General features: G+C 38.9%; 2 protein-coding genes across 2 annotated transcripts; both read right to left on the minus strand.

The window, feature by feature from the left end:
• Positions 1 to 10,417: 10,417 nt before the first annotated feature.
• LOC132628293 (uncharacterized) lies at positions 10,418 to 15,801 on the minus strand. The gene is made up of 6 exons (XM_060344091.1): positions 15,631 to 15,801; positions 14,185 to 15,213; positions 13,614 to 14,034; positions 11,241 to 11,305; positions 10,595 to 10,661; positions 10,418 to 10,527 (listed from the first exon to the last, which is right to left on the minus strand). The coding sequence occupies exons 1-6, from the start codon at positions 15,799 to 15,801 to the stop codon at positions 10,418 to 10,420; spliced, it is 1,863 nt and encodes a 620-aa protein (XP_060200074.1).
• A 45-nt stretch (positions 15,802 to 15,846) lies between these two features.
• Positions 15,847 to 17,157, minus strand: LOC132628294 (uncharacterized). The gene is made up of 5 exons (XM_060344093.1): positions 17,091 to 17,157; positions 16,618 to 17,007; positions 16,271 to 16,434; positions 16,061 to 16,178; positions 15,847 to 15,971 (listed from the first exon to the last, which is right to left on the minus strand). Exons 1-5 carry the CDS (start codon positions 17,155 to 17,157, stop codon positions 15,847 to 15,849), a joined length of 864 nt encoding a protein of 287 aa, XP_060200076.1.
• Positions 17,158 to 17,635: the final 478 nt, after the last annotated feature.

A 17,635-nucleotide genomic window follows, 5' to 3' on the forward strand; every position in this document is an offset into this window, starting at 1 on the left:
TGGGAAGCTCCCACCTTCAAAGTCGAATTATCATTTTGCCCCGACTAAATCAAAATTTAATTAAATAGTTAAAATTTAAATTACATAAAGGTTGAATAAGTAATTACTATTTCTTAGTACATTGAAAGTGAATGTAGAGAATTCTTCCATCTACCCATAATTATTGTAGGTTTAAATTTGCTTAGTAATTACCTACATTTATTTCATTCTCTATTCATTTTTTTTTCTTTTCATCTTCCCCATTAATAGTAATGAAACTAGTAATATCCAGAGCTATTTTATTCATTACTGTTTGTTTCTTTGATCTTCCACATTAATAGTAATATCAGCATATCATATTTTATTGTATAAGTAGGAAGCCCTAAAAGGAAAAAATTGAATTACCATATTATTCATCGAAAGTTAAACGACTTTTGTATCCTTCAAGCAAAAAATACTATAACAACTTTTCTGTACAAAGATGTAGTTACGTTTTCTAATAAAATAAATAAATTAAAACCATCATATTAATGACATTTATTATGTTTCCAGCTAAATTGAAACGCACAACCCTTAGTGAAACACTACACTTATAATCAATTTAATTCCTCCACGAACTCAGTTGTATAGTTGTACGTTTTTTATCAGTGAGAAAACTGAAGAATACATATAGGTAAATGACTTCTCAGAAGTTAGATCTCAAGCAAGTCTAGATACAATGTATTAGCACAACTTCATAGTTACTTGGCGATGTTTAAAATTCTAAGGAAATAAATAGCACTTAAGGTTTGCAAGTCAAATTAAATGAGGTTACAAAACAATTATGTTCTCCAAAATTATAAGAACCGGATAGAGCCAAAGTAATATTGAAGTGAAGGATTTTTTACCAAAGTAAGCTATTATTTAAGCCAATTCTCCAAAATAATAAAAACAAAATTTGAAAGTTAACAGAACTAGCATAAACATATTCCTGAGTAACGAATTAAGTATTATTTTATTCAAAAATTCAAACGGACAAAATTTCACGGGTTAATGGCATTAAAATATAATTCGTTACTATCTCGGTAACGTATTATGGCTAACATGTTACTGACAGTAATGAATTTAGAAATTCCAGGTACAAACAATCTTTGTATGAAATTTGACATCGACTGATCCTAAAGTCGTAACCGCAATTACGACTACAGGATAAAACATAATTGGCAGTAACATTTCTTCTGAAACTAGGCACACGCAATCAAATCTTGCAAGAATCCTGCAAATTGGGAATCCTTCTGGCTGATTTGACTATAAAACGTTATCTATAGTTACGTTTTATTTGTAAAACGTCACACAAAATAACGAAAACCACAGATCATTATAAAATATAATGTATGAAACGAATGTTCAAACACTTTTTTTTTCTTTAACTAGCCATCTCCCCTGGAGAATGACTTGAGATTTTATTCATGTGGGCAAAAGCATATACAAGGTTACAACACCCTGCACCTACGTGGTAGAACATACTCCACCTTATCTAAATAGGATTTCATGTTAGCTCCCAAAAGAAAATTCTATCTTACAGTGAAGATAAAGCTAGTATCTTCACATTCACACAAGATGAAATCAAGGGATATCAAAAAGGTAGTTCCTATACATTGATCTACTCACGTAGAAGGAGTTTTTCACTATAGAATTCCTGAAAGATGGTAGCTGCATTTTGTCAACCTTGATCTCTCCCTTTATATCTTTTAGTAAATCCATGAAGCTATTCATCCACACAATACTTCCACATTCTAGAACCTAATTAGCAAGTCTATCAGCTACTCTGTTGCACTCCCTAAAGTATTGTTGTATGGACTTCTCTTGTATATGTTCCAGACTGTCTTGTATTTACTCGACAATGATCATCAGTCTCCAAGGAGGCTTGGCTCTGTTAAGAATCCAGTCCACTAGCATTTTTGAATCACTCTCAATTTGTAGTTTGTTGATGCCTTTATTCAAGCACCATTCAATTCCAATCTTCATAGCAATTGCTTCTACCATGTTATTTGTAGTGTTACCAAGACAAGTCGCACATGCAGTTATTAGGTTCCCCTTGTGATCTCTAACTAATCCCCCACCTCCACTAGGCCCTGGATTGCCTTTGGAACAACCATCTGTGTTTAATATAACAGATCCAGATGCAGGAAACTTCCACCTTACAGCAATAGTGTTGATATGATACTGAGCTTGCTCACTGATTTCCAACAGTTTCCTCTATTCCATGAAAGGTGTGATATCCTTGAATTGCTTATGTACCACCATCACAGTCTGTTGGCAGATATTGTTGATAATTTTGTATCTTGACATGCTATAATTCGCGTATCTACTCTCACATCTTTCCTTCCAAATATGCCAAATAATAATACAAGGTAGAATTTGTAGAATCATGCTTTGGATGGGACTCTTGTTCTTTGTCAGCCACCATGATAGTAACCTTTGCTTGATATTCCCATGCCCTTCTGCAATGCCAAACATCTGTGCAAAATGCTTCCATACTTCAACTCCAATCATGCTCTTGTTAAATAAATGCTCCTGAGTTTCCTGGTTTCCAGACCTGCAACAAGAACATTTTGATGTAATTGAACTTTTATTCTCTTGAGATTGTCATCAACAGCCACACTATTCCTAAATAGTCTCCAAACGAAAAAGAGACTTTAAATGGCATCTTTTTATGCCATATTTTCTTGTTGGTCAAAGAGGTGTTGTTTGCTTCTGTTATGGCATTCCATGCCGATTTGCAACTGAATTTTCCATCACTAGTGACACTCCAAATAAGCTGATCATCCATTTCTTGAGAGTGAATCTTCACTTCCTGAATCTTGGCCACCACACTCAAAGGCAATATCTTTAATAACTTGTTGGTATTCCAGCTGCTTTGATGAATATAGGTGTTGATGTAGCTTTTGATTAAAGTATTAGAGCCACTAGGCTGTGCTAGGATTCCACATCCCATCCAGTTGTCCCACCAAATATTTGAGTTGCCTCTGTTGATTTTTGTCACGACCCGACTAGGGGCCGCGACGAGCACCCGGTACCAGCCCACCCGGGCACCCTCTTAGTTTACTCTTATGCTTGCATCTAGGTGAGCCATATAATTAGACATACATTTTCTTTTATTTCATCATACTAATCCATTTCGGACAATAACATCTTCCATATCATCAAGGCACTTATGCCACATCAATGTACATGGCCGCATGGCCGACAAAATGATATACAAAAACATGGGCCTACAAGGCCAAACATCTAATCATACACATGTGGATACGAGCCTCTAAGAGTAGTACGACACATCACATGAGCGGGACAGGACCCCGCTATGCCCGTAATTATATACGCAAAAGAATTAGTACCCAAAAGATATGGCTCTGAAAGAGATGGAGCTCTCTATGAAATCTCAGGATAGGCAGCTACGGATCAAGTCTGTATCCTTGTGCACCTGCGGGCATGACGCAGAGTCCACAAACAAAAGGACGTCAGTACGAAGAATATACTGAGTATGTAAAGCATGATCAATATCAATATAGAAGCATAATAGATATCATATGAAAATAGCATAGGAGGGTTGACAGCAATATCATCATCATCATGTCGCTTACTTGCATACATCGTCATTCGTGTCCCATAATAATACTCATACCATACTTGTGCTCATATTCGTATACTTGTCCTTATTCGAATTCTTGTACATAGTCTTATCACATTCATATTCATAATATATATATATATATATATATATAGTCATTTCATATACATAGCATACCCGACCTCATAGGATCGGTGTCTCATACATACTTGGGCAACCAAGGCTCAAGATCATACATACCTGGCCCTATCAAGGCATCAGGGTTATCCGTACCATCTACAGAGGTGTGCGGGAAGTGTAACATACGTAAATTATGTATGCCACCTCATTTGACCCGAGGTGGGCCCACTATTCCCGAATTTTTCTAATTTGTTCCGTTTGACTTATTTTGAATTGGAATTCAAAGGAAACTCTTGGCTACTCGTCTAACTACTATATGACATTTGTTTGAATTATTTTGACAAGTCCCATAATGTATTTTGAAACATGAAAATGATTCCAGAAAGCTTATTTTGACATATATTATTGTGATATCCGAAAGGCATACACTATGATTACTGCTCCGTTTCTGTTATATGGTTTGTCATCTAAGTTATGCTATTAAATCTCCGTAAATGTGTTATATTTCATATTGCATTAGTTTCTCACTACTCCATTCGTGGATGCCTCAATGCTTCCTTCACTGAGTCCGGGCCAGGATATGTAATCAAGCGCTTTCCATTGCATTGTTCGCCATGCCTCGATGGTGAGGGGGCAGGTATACGTGTACATGGGTTGTGGAGTATGCTGTGCCATGTACATACATTTTGATATGATCTGATATGATATGATATGATATGATATGATATGATATGATATGATATGGCCATCTGATATGATATGCTATGTTACGGGGTTATTCTCTACTCTGGAGTTATGCTGTGTTATGGCGCCAGTGTCGGGGTGGCGACCACGTTCTGTTTACCCAGTCCCGTAATGGGACCAGATATGAGATATGTTTTCTGCATGCACTATTTATGCTTTATGATCAGCATTTTGATATTCTGGATATTCTGTTCATTTTCTGTACCTTCTGCTTCAGTTACGACTTTGTTCACTATGTTCCGTGCTTTACATATTCAGTACATTTTCCATACTGACCCCCTTTCTTCGAGGGTTGCGTTTCATGCCACGCAGGTACAGACGATCGATTTGTTGATCCACCCGTTTAGGATCCTATTCTGCTATGTTGGAGTGCTCCTTTGTCCGGAGCCTATATTTTGGGTACAGACTCTTCTGTTGCACATATGTATGTTATTCAGGGGTATGACGGGGCCCTGTCCCGTCTTATGATTTTCTTGTTGTTCGTAGAGGTCTGTAGACATACATGTGGGTTGTGTATATGTTTTGGGTTGCTATGTTCTATGATAGCCTTATCGGCTTCCGTGCGATATGTTTGTTTATCTGCGATAATTAGTAAAGCCATTCGACTTCTATATCTATATATTCTGCTTATATTCTGGTTTGGGTTATTGGGTACGTATGGGTGTCCAGCACAGACACTAGTCGCAGCCTACGGGGTTGGGTCGTGACATAAACACTGCCGGCGCGTTAGTTAACCCAAACGACATTACTCGGAACTCAAAATGGTCGTATCTTGTTCTGAAGGCTGTTTTAGGGATATCATTCTCCCTAACTCTCACTTGGTGATACCCGGACCTCAAATCAATCTTTGAAAACCATTTGGCACCTTGCAATTGATCAAATAAATCATCAATCCTCGGGAGAGGATACTTGTTCTTAACCATCACTTTATTTAATTGCCGATAATCAATACACATCCTCAAGGAGCCATCTTTCTTCCGGACAAACAAAACGGGCGCTCCCTACGGGGACGAACTAGGCCTAATGAAGCCTTTTTCGAGCAAGTCTTTCAATTGCTCTTTCAATTCCTTCAATTCTGCGGGTGCCATTCTATATGGTGGAATGGATATAGGTTTTGTGTCTGACAACACATCAATGGCAAAATCAATCTCCCGCTCAGGAGGAAGGCCTGGGAGCTCTTCCGGGAACACATCCGGAAATTCACTCACTACCGGTACTGACTGAAGAGTCGGCGATTCCGCTTCTACATCTTGAACTCGCACTAAGTGATAAATACACCCTTTCGTGATCATATCCCTTGCCTTTAGGTAGGAAATAAACCTACCTTTTGGTGATGCCGTATTTCCTTTCCATTCTAAAACTGGTTCTCCTGGAAGCTGGAAACCAACCATTTTCATTCTACAATCAACATTGGCGTAACAAGAATCCAACCAATCCATGCCTATAATGACATCCAAGTCTACCATCTCTAGCTCATGTAGATCAATCGTGGTGCGACGACCACAAATCATAACTACACAATCCCTATATACTCGGCTAGCTATTACTGATTCACCCACGGGTGTAGACACCTCAAAAGGTTTGATCAACTTCGGCTCAACTATAAATCGACCCGCAATGTAAGGAGTAACATATGACAATGTAGAGTCTGGATCAATCAATGCATATACATCAATAGAGGATACCGATAATATACCTGTGACCACATTAGGAGAAGACTCAAGATCTTGGCTTCCAGCCAATGCATAAATACGGTGCTGAGGGCCGCTAGAAGTGGGAACTCTCCCTCTGCCTCTACCATGGCCAGCTGGCGCATATGAACCTGGCCTCGTAGGGCGTACAGATGCCGAAGATCCGGCTACCGACCCTAAAGGCTGGGTCCTACCTCTACCATGTACCGAGGGGCAATCGCGCATAATATGGCCTGGACGATCACATGAATAGCAATATTCTGAACCAAATCGGCATAGACCCCAATGCATCTTCCCACGCTGGGAACACTGTGGTACGGGTGGCCTTGACTGGCCTAAATGACCTCTGGACTGAGGTCCTGAATAACTTGGGCTCGGCCCTGAATGAGCAGATCTATCAAGCCCCTGACCTGAAAAACGTGGCGGGGGACTGGTCATAGAATATCCTGAATAGCTGGGAAACTGATGTCTGTATCCGCCTCTAGACTCGCTCCTCGAACCCGAAGGTATAGCCTTCTTGTTATGTCCCCTATCTTGCTCACGTTCATTCCTCCACTGCTGTAAGTGTTCCTCTAATTCCTGAGCATGTGCCTGAATGCGTGCAATATCCATGGCATCCTGAAGGGACGCAGTCAAGCATTTATCCATCAAATGTGGCCCTAGGCCTTTCACAAATCGGTGTACCCGATCGCCCATATCCGCTACCATGGCCGAAGCATACCTAGCCAAGGAATTTAAGCGGAGACTATACTCTGTAGCACTCATGCTACCTTACCTCAAATTCAGGAATTTATCGGCCCTATCTCGCCGAACCTCTGGAGGCATATAATGACAGAGGAAAGCATCAACAAACTCTTGCCATACCGGGAGAGGTGCATTCGCTCCCCGTGAAGCCATCCAAACTGTATACCACTGGATCGAAATATCCCTCAATCTATAGGACGCTAACTCCACCAACTCGGTATCTGAAGCATGTATTAATCGGAGCGTCCTCAGCATACCGTCAATGAAGTCCTGAGGATCCTCCTCCGGTTTCGACCCAAAGAATTCCGGAGGTTTCAAAGCAATGAAGTCACGGGCCCTTTCACTAACAGCCCTGTCACCTTGCCCTGAGCTTTGCCTCTGAGTTTGGTCCGCAACCAATTGAGTCAATAAATTAATGGCCTCTCTCACATCTTGGTCCGAAGCATTCGGTGGAGGAGCTGGAGGTGCTGGGGCTGAGGCTCCCTCATGCCCCTCAGTAATGGGCACTGTCTGAGAGGACTAAGATTGAGCCTGGGACTCACTTTCCTCTACTACCGGTGGCGGTGCTCTTTTATCCTGCTTTTCAGCCACCGTCTTGCCCTTTTGGGCCGCTGTAGCCTTTTTCCTTTTAGGCATCTCTGAAATACATAACACACGATTAAGGAACAAGAATTTCTTACATCATAGCTCTATCGCACGATTCTTATGAAGAAAGAAGGTTATTTATTCCTAAAATTTCCGCAGCTTCCTGTTTATAAGTGTGGCACGCAACACACCCATAACCAAGATTCTACTAGACATGGCTCGTAGACACACCCTAGGACTGAACTGCTCTGATACCACTTTTGTCACGACCCGACTAGGGGCCGCGACGAGCACCCGGTACTAGCCCACCCGGGCACCCTCTTAGTTTACTCTTATGCTTGCATCTAGGTGAGCCATATAATAAGACATACATTTTCTTTTATTTCATCATACTAATCCATTTCGGACAATAACATCTTTCAATCATCAAGGCACTTATGCCACATCAATGTACATGGCCGCATGGCCGACAAAATGATATACAAAAACATGAGCCGACAAGGCCAAACATCTAATCATACACACGTGGCTACGAGCCTCTAAGAGTAGTATGACACATCACATGAGCGGGACAGGACCCCGCTATGCCCGTAATTATATACGCAAAAGAATTAGTACCTAAAAGATATGGCTCCGAAGGAGATGGAGCTCTCTATGAAATCTCAGGATAGGCAGCTACGGATCAAGTCTGTCTCCTTGTGCACCTGCGGGCATGACGCAGCGTCCACAAATAAAAGTACGTCAGTACGAAGAATGTACTGAGTATGTAAAGCATGATCAATATCAATATAGAAGCATAATAGATATCATATGAAAATAGCATAGGAGGGGAGACAGCAATATCATCATCATCATGCCTCTAACTTGCATACATCGTCATTCGTGTCCCATAATAATACTCATACCATACTTGTGCTCATATTCGTATACCTGTCCTTAATCGAATTCTTGTACATAGTCTTATCACATTCATATTCATAATATATATATATATATATATATATATATATATATATATATATATATATATATATATATATATATATATATATATATAGTCATTTCATATACATAGCATACCCGACCTCATAGGATCGGTGTCTCATACTTGGCCAACCAAGGCTCAAGATCATACATACTTGGCCCTACCAAGGCATCAGGGTTATCCGTACCATCTGCAGAGGTGTGCGCGTGTTTCGTAATTGTATACATACTTTATACATTTCATATACATATATTCATTCTACCCAGCACCATAGGCTCGGGGTTTCATTATAGCCCTTCCTAGGCACACATACATATAATAGCCCGTAGGCCCTTTTGCGTCATTATCATTATCATCATTGCTATCATTATCATTATCGTTACTTCTATATCATAGTCTTACTCGTCACCTGAGGTGCGTAGTGCATTCGTAATACATATCAAGGATGGTGAGCTTATGAGCTCGGAATGTCAAACATTTGTAGTCAGCATACTCATATAGAGGGATTAGGAGTTTGGCCAAAGAACCATGCCTTATGAAAGAAGGGTTATCCTTACATACTTTTTTGTCGAATTATTCTACACTTGTGCGTACTCCTTTGATGCTCACGTTTCTACCTTCATTAAGGCCATACTGTCATTAGTATCGATAACTAGTGCACATGGCTAAAGCTAGAGAAAATAGGGCAGCATCTCCTTTATCTATACAACATTTGTCCATATCGTAATTTAACTCCCAAACGTCAACAATACATTCATAATATTACATCAATGGCCATTAATCATCTACATTATCCACATTCTCTATGCACTTCCATTTATCCCTATTTATGGTCACAACACCCAACTTCGCCCATTCATATACCATGTCTATTTCATGATCTTGGCGCCATTTATAACACATTCATAACACAATACAACAACAATCACGACTCAATTCAAACTATGTATCAAAAACGTCACTATTCATCATTCATAACCCATTTGCTATTCTCTTCTAATGACCAAGCATTTTTAACTCTCAAATACCTTAAACAACTTATAAATATCATGAATCTTACCTTATAAGTTGTAGTAACAAGATTTAGTTGATAATACTCCACTTTGAGCAAAACCCTAGTTTTTTCTCCATTTGGGTTTCTTGACTTTAGATGATCCTTGATGGGTTTCTACCTTGGATTTACTTGTTTAATGTTGTTGATGGATTAATACCCTTGAAAACTTGTATAAAAGTTGTAGAGAGATGTTTTAGAGAGAGAAAGGGAATGTGGAAATGAAATTGTGAACTTGGTCCCTTATTTAATAAATCATAACTGAACTGTTGGGTTCCATTATACGGTCCATTATATGGTCCGTATAATGATTATACGGTCCGTATAATAGACCGTGAAATGGGTATGCCTAGCACCCTTCACTGTGACCACTTGACGGTCCGTTATACGGTCCGTAAAACAGTTTTACGGTCCGTATAACTGACCGTAAAACGTCACCAGTGAGCAACCTTAACTGTGACTATTTGACGATCCATTATACGGTCCGTAAAACATTATACGGTCCGTATAATGGACCGTATAACCCACTAGTCACTGAAATTAGTTTCGCCACTTCGTTTGATCTCCGATCCTCATGGAACCTTCTTAACACTTGTTTAACACTTCAATACCAATCTTAGGGACGTTATAACTCTTCTCCAAAACATCATTAAGTCCTGGCTAACTTGTTGCTCGTAATTCCTTTCCAATACTTATCCAATACCTTGCCTCCTCTTTAGCAATCCTCTTCCCCCATCTCTAACATCTTGAAACCCTTTCTAGAGTTCGTTAAGCGTCATCGTTTACTCATGAACATATCGTATACTCGTACTCCTTACTAGTTCATTCACTTTCGTACCAACGGAAGGTTTTCCGAGGTGTAACAATTTTCCAATGTATTAGGTGATCCACTTTGTTTCTGATTTTCATTAGCCTCTTCCAAGTGTGAGAACGTGTATAGTTCCACTTCCTTGCCACTGGATGTAGTCTAATTGAATACTTGGCCCTGATGAATTCAGTCCATAATGACTTGGAGGTTCTGAAAATCCACCATAATTTAGCTGAGAAGGAATATGCAATTTCTTATAGTGATATCACTCCAATACCTCCTTCATTTGTGGGCAAGCAAAAGTTAGACCAAGCAGACCAATGATACTTGTATTTACCATCACACTGTCCCCAAAAAAAGTTAGCAAAATTACTTTCAATTTGTTTTAAAATGGTTTTAGGAGGCATATATATAGACAATAAGTGTACAGGGATAGCAAATAAAACATGTTTTATGAGAATCATTTTACCACTACTTGACAGAGTTTTACTGCCAGGAGTCAAGTTTTTGCAAAATTTTTGTGGCCATGAAACTAAAATATTGGATCTTTTTCCTTCCCGCAAAAATGGGGCATCCCAAGTAGGTGATTGGGAATTCAGCTCTCTGAAACTTTAATATCCCTTACACAATCTTGATTCTTTTTTAAGAAATGGAATTATGCATTAAAAAACAATTTTTGCCTATACTGATCAGTTGACCAGAATTCTCTTGATAATCTTTTAGGCACTGCATGATCTTATTTGGAGTATAGGACTTCCCCGAGCAGAAAATTATTAAATCATCTGCATAGGAGAGATGATTTATGGTAGGACCATTAGCATTCATGTTGAAACCATTGAATCTAGAGTCATCAAACAATTTGTTTAGCTTCCTTGATAACACCTCAGTAGCAATGATGAACAGGGATGGTGATATCGGATCACCTTGCTTAACACCACTTTGAGACTTGAAAAAACCATTTCTTTTTCCATTTGTGATAACAGAATACCTAGCATTAGATAAGAGATTCCAAATAATAAAAATCCAATGCTCACTAATGTCACGCCCCGAACCTGGGCCTGGACGTAACACGGCACCCGGTGTCTGACTGCATGTGACCGAGCGAACCAACTGGCTGGCTGAATCAACATGTGATACCAAAATATAACTAATTTATAAAATAAAACTAACACATGCTGATTAACTAAAAGTCTCACTGAAATATCATAATGCGGAAATACTTAGACAATCTGAAATATATCTGACAGTAGCCTACATGGCTAAACCAAAACGATTGATGAACTGCCAACAAGGCTAACATAATAAATATCTGACTGTCTAAACTGTGTCTATGAAGCCTCTAAGAGTACTGAATAATAGAGCTGTCTATAAACTAAAATAACTGGATAGCTGACAACACCCCGAAGGAATTTGGGGCTCACCAGTAGCTGATACGTGCACCTCTAAATAGTTGAGTCGTCAACCTGTGTATCGTTGCCTGCATCGTGAGATGCAGGCCCCCAAGCAATAAAAAGGGATATCAACACATTTGAATTGTACTGGTATGTAAAGCAACTGAAGCAATAAAATACTAAAACTGAAAATTAAATTGATAACTGTAACTGTAATAGCAAGGAAGTAAAGATATGAATGCTCCCTGCTCTGTATCTGAATCATTTGTATTATCTGTGTTTGTATATGTGGGGCCTCGGCCATATAATAAATGCACGCTATGGCCTCGGCCTAGTAGTGCATCAGTCAATGGCCTCGGCCATGTATACGTATACACAAGACTGTGCTGTGCCCTAGGGCAAAATCACATATGTATAATTATGGTTAATTAATAAGGACTGAGACCATAACAACAATGAACAATGCTGAACTGAAATAGACATGCTGGACTGAATTGAAAACATTGACTGCTTCTGAGCATACTGAATTTCTAGACTAAGACTCATGTGGTAACAATACATAAGTCTATAAAGATTACGTGCTGAGTTCATGATATTAAAATTGATAACCATGAACGAATTTTGTAACTGCAAACCTAGAAGATAACAATTCTACAACATATCATAAAACTAGGGCTAAACTCTACTTTGAGTCAAATTACTGACAAGTATGAAGAATGAGGCGTAGGGAGAATCATGAACATTCCCTAACGTAGATAGTTAGCCTCACATACCTTAATTCCAGCCTTTGAGTGTAATACAATGTTCGTCAACCCTTTCAACTTTGATCTATATCAATACAAGTCAAAGGGATTCTATATTAGCAATAATATTCATGTTTTGGTCATCTAAGCATTTTATCAAACACTTAGTGGGCATAAAGCTCCACAATCTCCATTAATGGTGTTTCTTCACCCAATTCCCATTCTATTACTTCTAGGTGATTCTACAATCTAAATTAGATTTAATTAACATCATTCTCCATCACCCATATCATTATAACAATCTCAAGTCAACAATCCAAAAACTCTAGCATAGTTCATATAATTCTCTTATCAAACCCATTTACTATTCTCCTAAGAATTCATCAATTCACAACTATAAATGATTAGGGAGTAGAAACATTACCTTTTTGAAGTCCAATCCTCTTGAATTCGGGTTCTAGGGTTTCCACATCCAACAATAATATTCCAATCATAACCCTATGGATTTGAAGGGTTTTGGGGACATGAATTCAACCTAGAATCATGATAAAACTTACCTTGGAAGGTTATTAAAGTTTGGGATTTGTTGTCTCTGAGTTTAGAGAGATTTTTCGTGGATGGGGTGTTGGGAAAATAAACCCCAACCCCAAATATAACAAGAAAACGCGACTTTTGACCCAAAATTGACCTGTTTCGCGATGGTTCCGCGATGCGGATGCATCGCGCAACATTCTACAGCTAAAATCTCAGAGTTTCGTGATCGGTCCGCAAAGTGGGACCATTGCACGCTCTCTCACGCGCCCCGAGAAGCGACGGGTGTTGGTTCTGCACAGTGTTCGGTAAAATAGGCATAACTTCTTGTAAGTAGCTCCGTTCAAGACCCATAATATACCGTTGGAAATCTATTTCAAAGGGCTACAAATTTCATCGAGGAAGTTTTCCCAAATTCCAAATTAATAGAGGGGTTATGGTCGTTGGAAGTAAGACCATCTATAAACTCACTTGCAAACATGCCCCGTAAAGTGGCTTCCAACTTTGCTTTGCCCAAAGACATTTCTTATGACTTGATTGGTTTTCAAAACACTTCCTATAACCCTCATATTGGTTCCATTATATTATCATCTTATGAGTCAAACTTTCGTCCGAAGTTACGAGGTGTTACAACTAAATCCCATTTTCCTCATAACTGCACAGATAAAGTTCCATGAAATTCTGTCATAAGCCTTATTCATGTCAAGCTTTATCACAACATTTCCTCCTTTGTTAGGCTTCCTGATTTCATGAACAATTTCTTGTGCTAAAAGAACATTCTCCCCCATAGCCCTATTATTCATGAACCCACTATGATTCTGAGATATTATATTAAGGAGGACCTTAGATAGCCTGTTATTCAAAACTTTTGACACAATCTTATGAGTAACATTACTTAAGCTGATAGGTCTGTATTCAGAGAACTCTTGGGGGTGCTGGACCTTTGGAATTAGAACTAGACAGGTCCTGGTGAAATACTTAGGCATTGGATGCCCTTTAAGAACAACTCTCACCATGTTGATCATATCTTTATCAACTATATCCCAACACTTCTAGAAAAACAGGGTTGAGAAACCATCAGGTCCAGCAGAGCTATTGGAATCAATATCAAACAAAGCTTCTTTGACCTCTTCACTGGTGATATCCTTAATGAGCAAGTTGTTCTAATCATTGCTAATAAATTTTCGGATGCACTCCATTACACTCAAATCAATATAAGCATGACTTTGAGAGAAGAGGTCTTGGTAGAACTCCACAGCAGCATTGGCAATGTGATCCTCTTCATCTAGCCAATCATCACCATTTTGAATTCTATGAATTTTCATGTGATGTCTTCTTCCTCTAACCACAGAGTGAAAATATTTAGTGTTTTCATCACCCTCTAATTTCCACTTGAGATGAGCTTTTTGTATCCAATAAGCATCAACTGTTTTGAGATGCAGGACCAGATCAGCCTTTGTTTTATTCAAAGTCATTCTATCATCTTGAGCCAAAGATCTCCTGTAAATCTCTTCTAAATCTGAAACATATTCCTCCAGTTGGCTTGTTTTGATAAAAATGTCTCCAATTTTATTCCTTGACCAATCACTCAAGGCCTTGCTTACTCTTTTCATTTTTTGCTGAATTATCCAAAAGATATTCCCATCAATCCGTTGATTCCAGTGTTCCTTTACTAAATCCTGAAAATCATCCTTCTCAGTCCAAAAGTTTAGGAACTTGAAATACTTAATATTGTTGACATTCTGATCTTGAAGATTTATAAGTAATGGACAGTGGTCTGAGCTCACTCTAGCAAGGTGTTGGACTGAGATAGAGGGGAACATGGCCCCTATTTCATCATTGGCAATCATTTTGTCCAATCTTTTCCATATGATCTCCTCCTCTTTTCTTTCATTGCACCAAGTAAATGTATTTCCACTGTGGCCCATATCAGCAAGCCCACAATCCGTAATACATTCAATGAAGTCTAAGCTTTTGCTGAGTTTGTGTGGTGTTCCCCCATATTTCTCCTCTGGGCTCACTATACAATTAAAGTCTCCACACATCATCCAGGGGTGATTAATAGCATATGCAAAAGCCCTCATATGTTCCCATAACTGGACTCTGCCTGCAGACCTGGATTTAGCATAGATAGTTGATATGAATAAGTCCTTATCACTATTGTTATGACATATTTTGCAAGTGAGCATTTGATCATCATTAGCATACACATCACATTTAATGTCAAAACCCTAAAAAATCCAAATTTTGCTGCTGCTATTCACAAAACAACCTTGCATGCCAAGGTTTTGTCTATAATTGTCAATTTTTTCCTCTTTGATGAAAGGTTCTTGAATTTCCACAAAAGAAACTTTGTATTGGTTGATGGTGTTTTTCAAGTCTTTCAGTAGATGCCTGGGACTTCATGCCCCTAATGTTCCAATTAAGTGCCTTAATCATTAAGGTGCTTATTGGAAATTTTTTTTTTAGGTTCTTCTTTTGTCTCCTAGTTAAATGAGGTTGCCGATCCTGCTTTGCTTTCTGATGTTTAGTAAATGCCTCAAAACTAAGGTCTTTCCTTGAATTCATGTCACTTTTTCCTACCTTTTTTCCAGTGTTAACTCTGCTTGTGCAGTCATCTACTTGTTCTTCCTCTTATTTCATAGAACATGCTTCTTCAGCCCATCATCAGATGGATGTTCTTTTTCGTTTCCAACTTCTTCAGTGTTCACATGTTGTTGAGATGTGTCACTGATTTTGGCCCCTAATCCTGAATCATGGTCCTGAATTTGATTCTTGTTCTGGTCTTTGTGTGCGTCCCTTTTCTCCAAATTACTCATATCCTTTCTTTGGGATCTTCTTTTCTTTTTGCTACTAATAGTCTGTCATTCCTCTTGATTAGTTATAACTTGCAGATCATTGGTGTCTTTAATGAGGTAAGTGACAGATTTATTACCCTCACAAGGTGTAGCTATGGTCTCCACTTCATCACTACCAATTGTTTGACCCTCTGGCATTTTATCATCATTAGCAATATTGATTATAAGATCACCTTCATCCTTTTTATTCTGGTCACTTCCCCCCTCCCCCACCCCCCACCCCCATCATCTTGAATGATGTACTCATTTTCCACGTTTTGCACAGAGTTAACCACGACTTCCTCCCTTTCTACATCTTTTTCCTGATCCAAGACAGCATATTGATCCTTGATAGTATTCTGATCCTCATTATTGATGTAGTTAGAGGAATGAGGCTTATCCACTCCAAAAATAACACCAGTTGGCTTGAAAAACTGTTTTGGAGGAATACTTTTCCCTCTATTCTGTTTGGCAGAGCACTTTTACCCTTTTGATCTTTATCAAAGTTTCTTCTATTAGGCTCTCTTCCTCTTTGAAAATCAGGTCCACCAATAACTTCTTTTTGCTTCCTACCCTGCTCTCCCTTTTTCGTCTTATCACTCTCGTCACTTTGGGCTTCAAGGACAGAGGGATTAGCTTGCTCGATTGGAGTATTGTGTTGCTTAATCCTTTCAGCCTATTTCTTCTTGTTTTCCTTTTTCTTCCCCAACACTCGGCACTCCATCAGAGCATGCCTAAGTTTTTTACAATGTTTACAGTATTTGGGGATATTTTCATATTCAATTTTTTGAACAAAACCTCTTATGGGATCATTTTCATATTCAGTACCAATCCAAACTTTATGAACTAAAGGTTTCATAAGATCAATTTCAGCTCGTACCTTTGCCATGCTTGGTCTGTTCATAGTTTTAGTGGTTGTGTCAAGCTCAATAGGGATACCTGCTGCCTCAGTGATTTGTTTCACGTAGTGCCATGTGTGCATATGAAATGGTAGTCCTGGCAGTAGCACCCACACCGGCACAATCGGAATATCTTCTTCGAGTTTGAAGTCTGGCGACCATTTTTGAAACCAAATTTGATACCCATCAAGATCAATTGCTCTTTTGTAGAGGATAACATTGAAATCTTCATTATTATTGAAAGTCAAAAATATGTTGAAATTGTCGAACACCCTAATCTTTACTGTACCTTTTAGAGAGAATTTTTCATCAAATTTTGATCTAATTGTGTCAATTTAGGGTCTTGATTTCAAGTAGCGTCCGACAATGGACCGTCTGCATAGATTAGCCATCGGAATGTAGTAGTCTCGAGTTTTGAATAAGAGAGCTGGTAATCCATTGTGAGCAGTTCTCCTTGCCATGAATTGATTGTTTTGGAGATTCCGATAGAGTGGTGGCATAAGAGCCACCGCTACGGCCTCCGCGGTGGTGGGTGGTTCTAGAGGGTTGCTCAGTTGTTGTGTCATCGTCATTAGAGGGTCACCGGCCGGTGACCCCATCGGTGAAGGGTGGTTGGGTTTGTAACGATTATAATTTGTTAAAAGTAATTTTGACTTTTTAGAGAGAAGGTAGACTTTCTCTTTCTATTTTTTCTTTTCTTACTAACGAATGTTCAAGCACATTCCAACAATTTTCAGCAAAGCTTCTACTTGTGTGGCCTATTGTTGGAACAACATTCAGAAATTCAATAGGTATGAGTTAATTATCGTGTGTAGGAGTAAAGATAGTCAATTTTGAACATAATGCGATGGTTGCTTTGTATTGGAGTGGCAAAATAATTACTGAAATGAACGGATTCAGGTATACTGAAGGTGCCA

This window comes from Lycium barbarum, chromosome 2 (assembly GCF_019175385.1).
Source record: "Lycium barbarum isolate Lr01 chromosome 2, ASM1917538v2, whole genome shotgun sequence".
Taxonomy (NCBI): Eukaryota; Viridiplantae; Streptophyta; class Magnoliopsida; order Solanales; family Solanaceae; genus Lycium; species Lycium barbarum.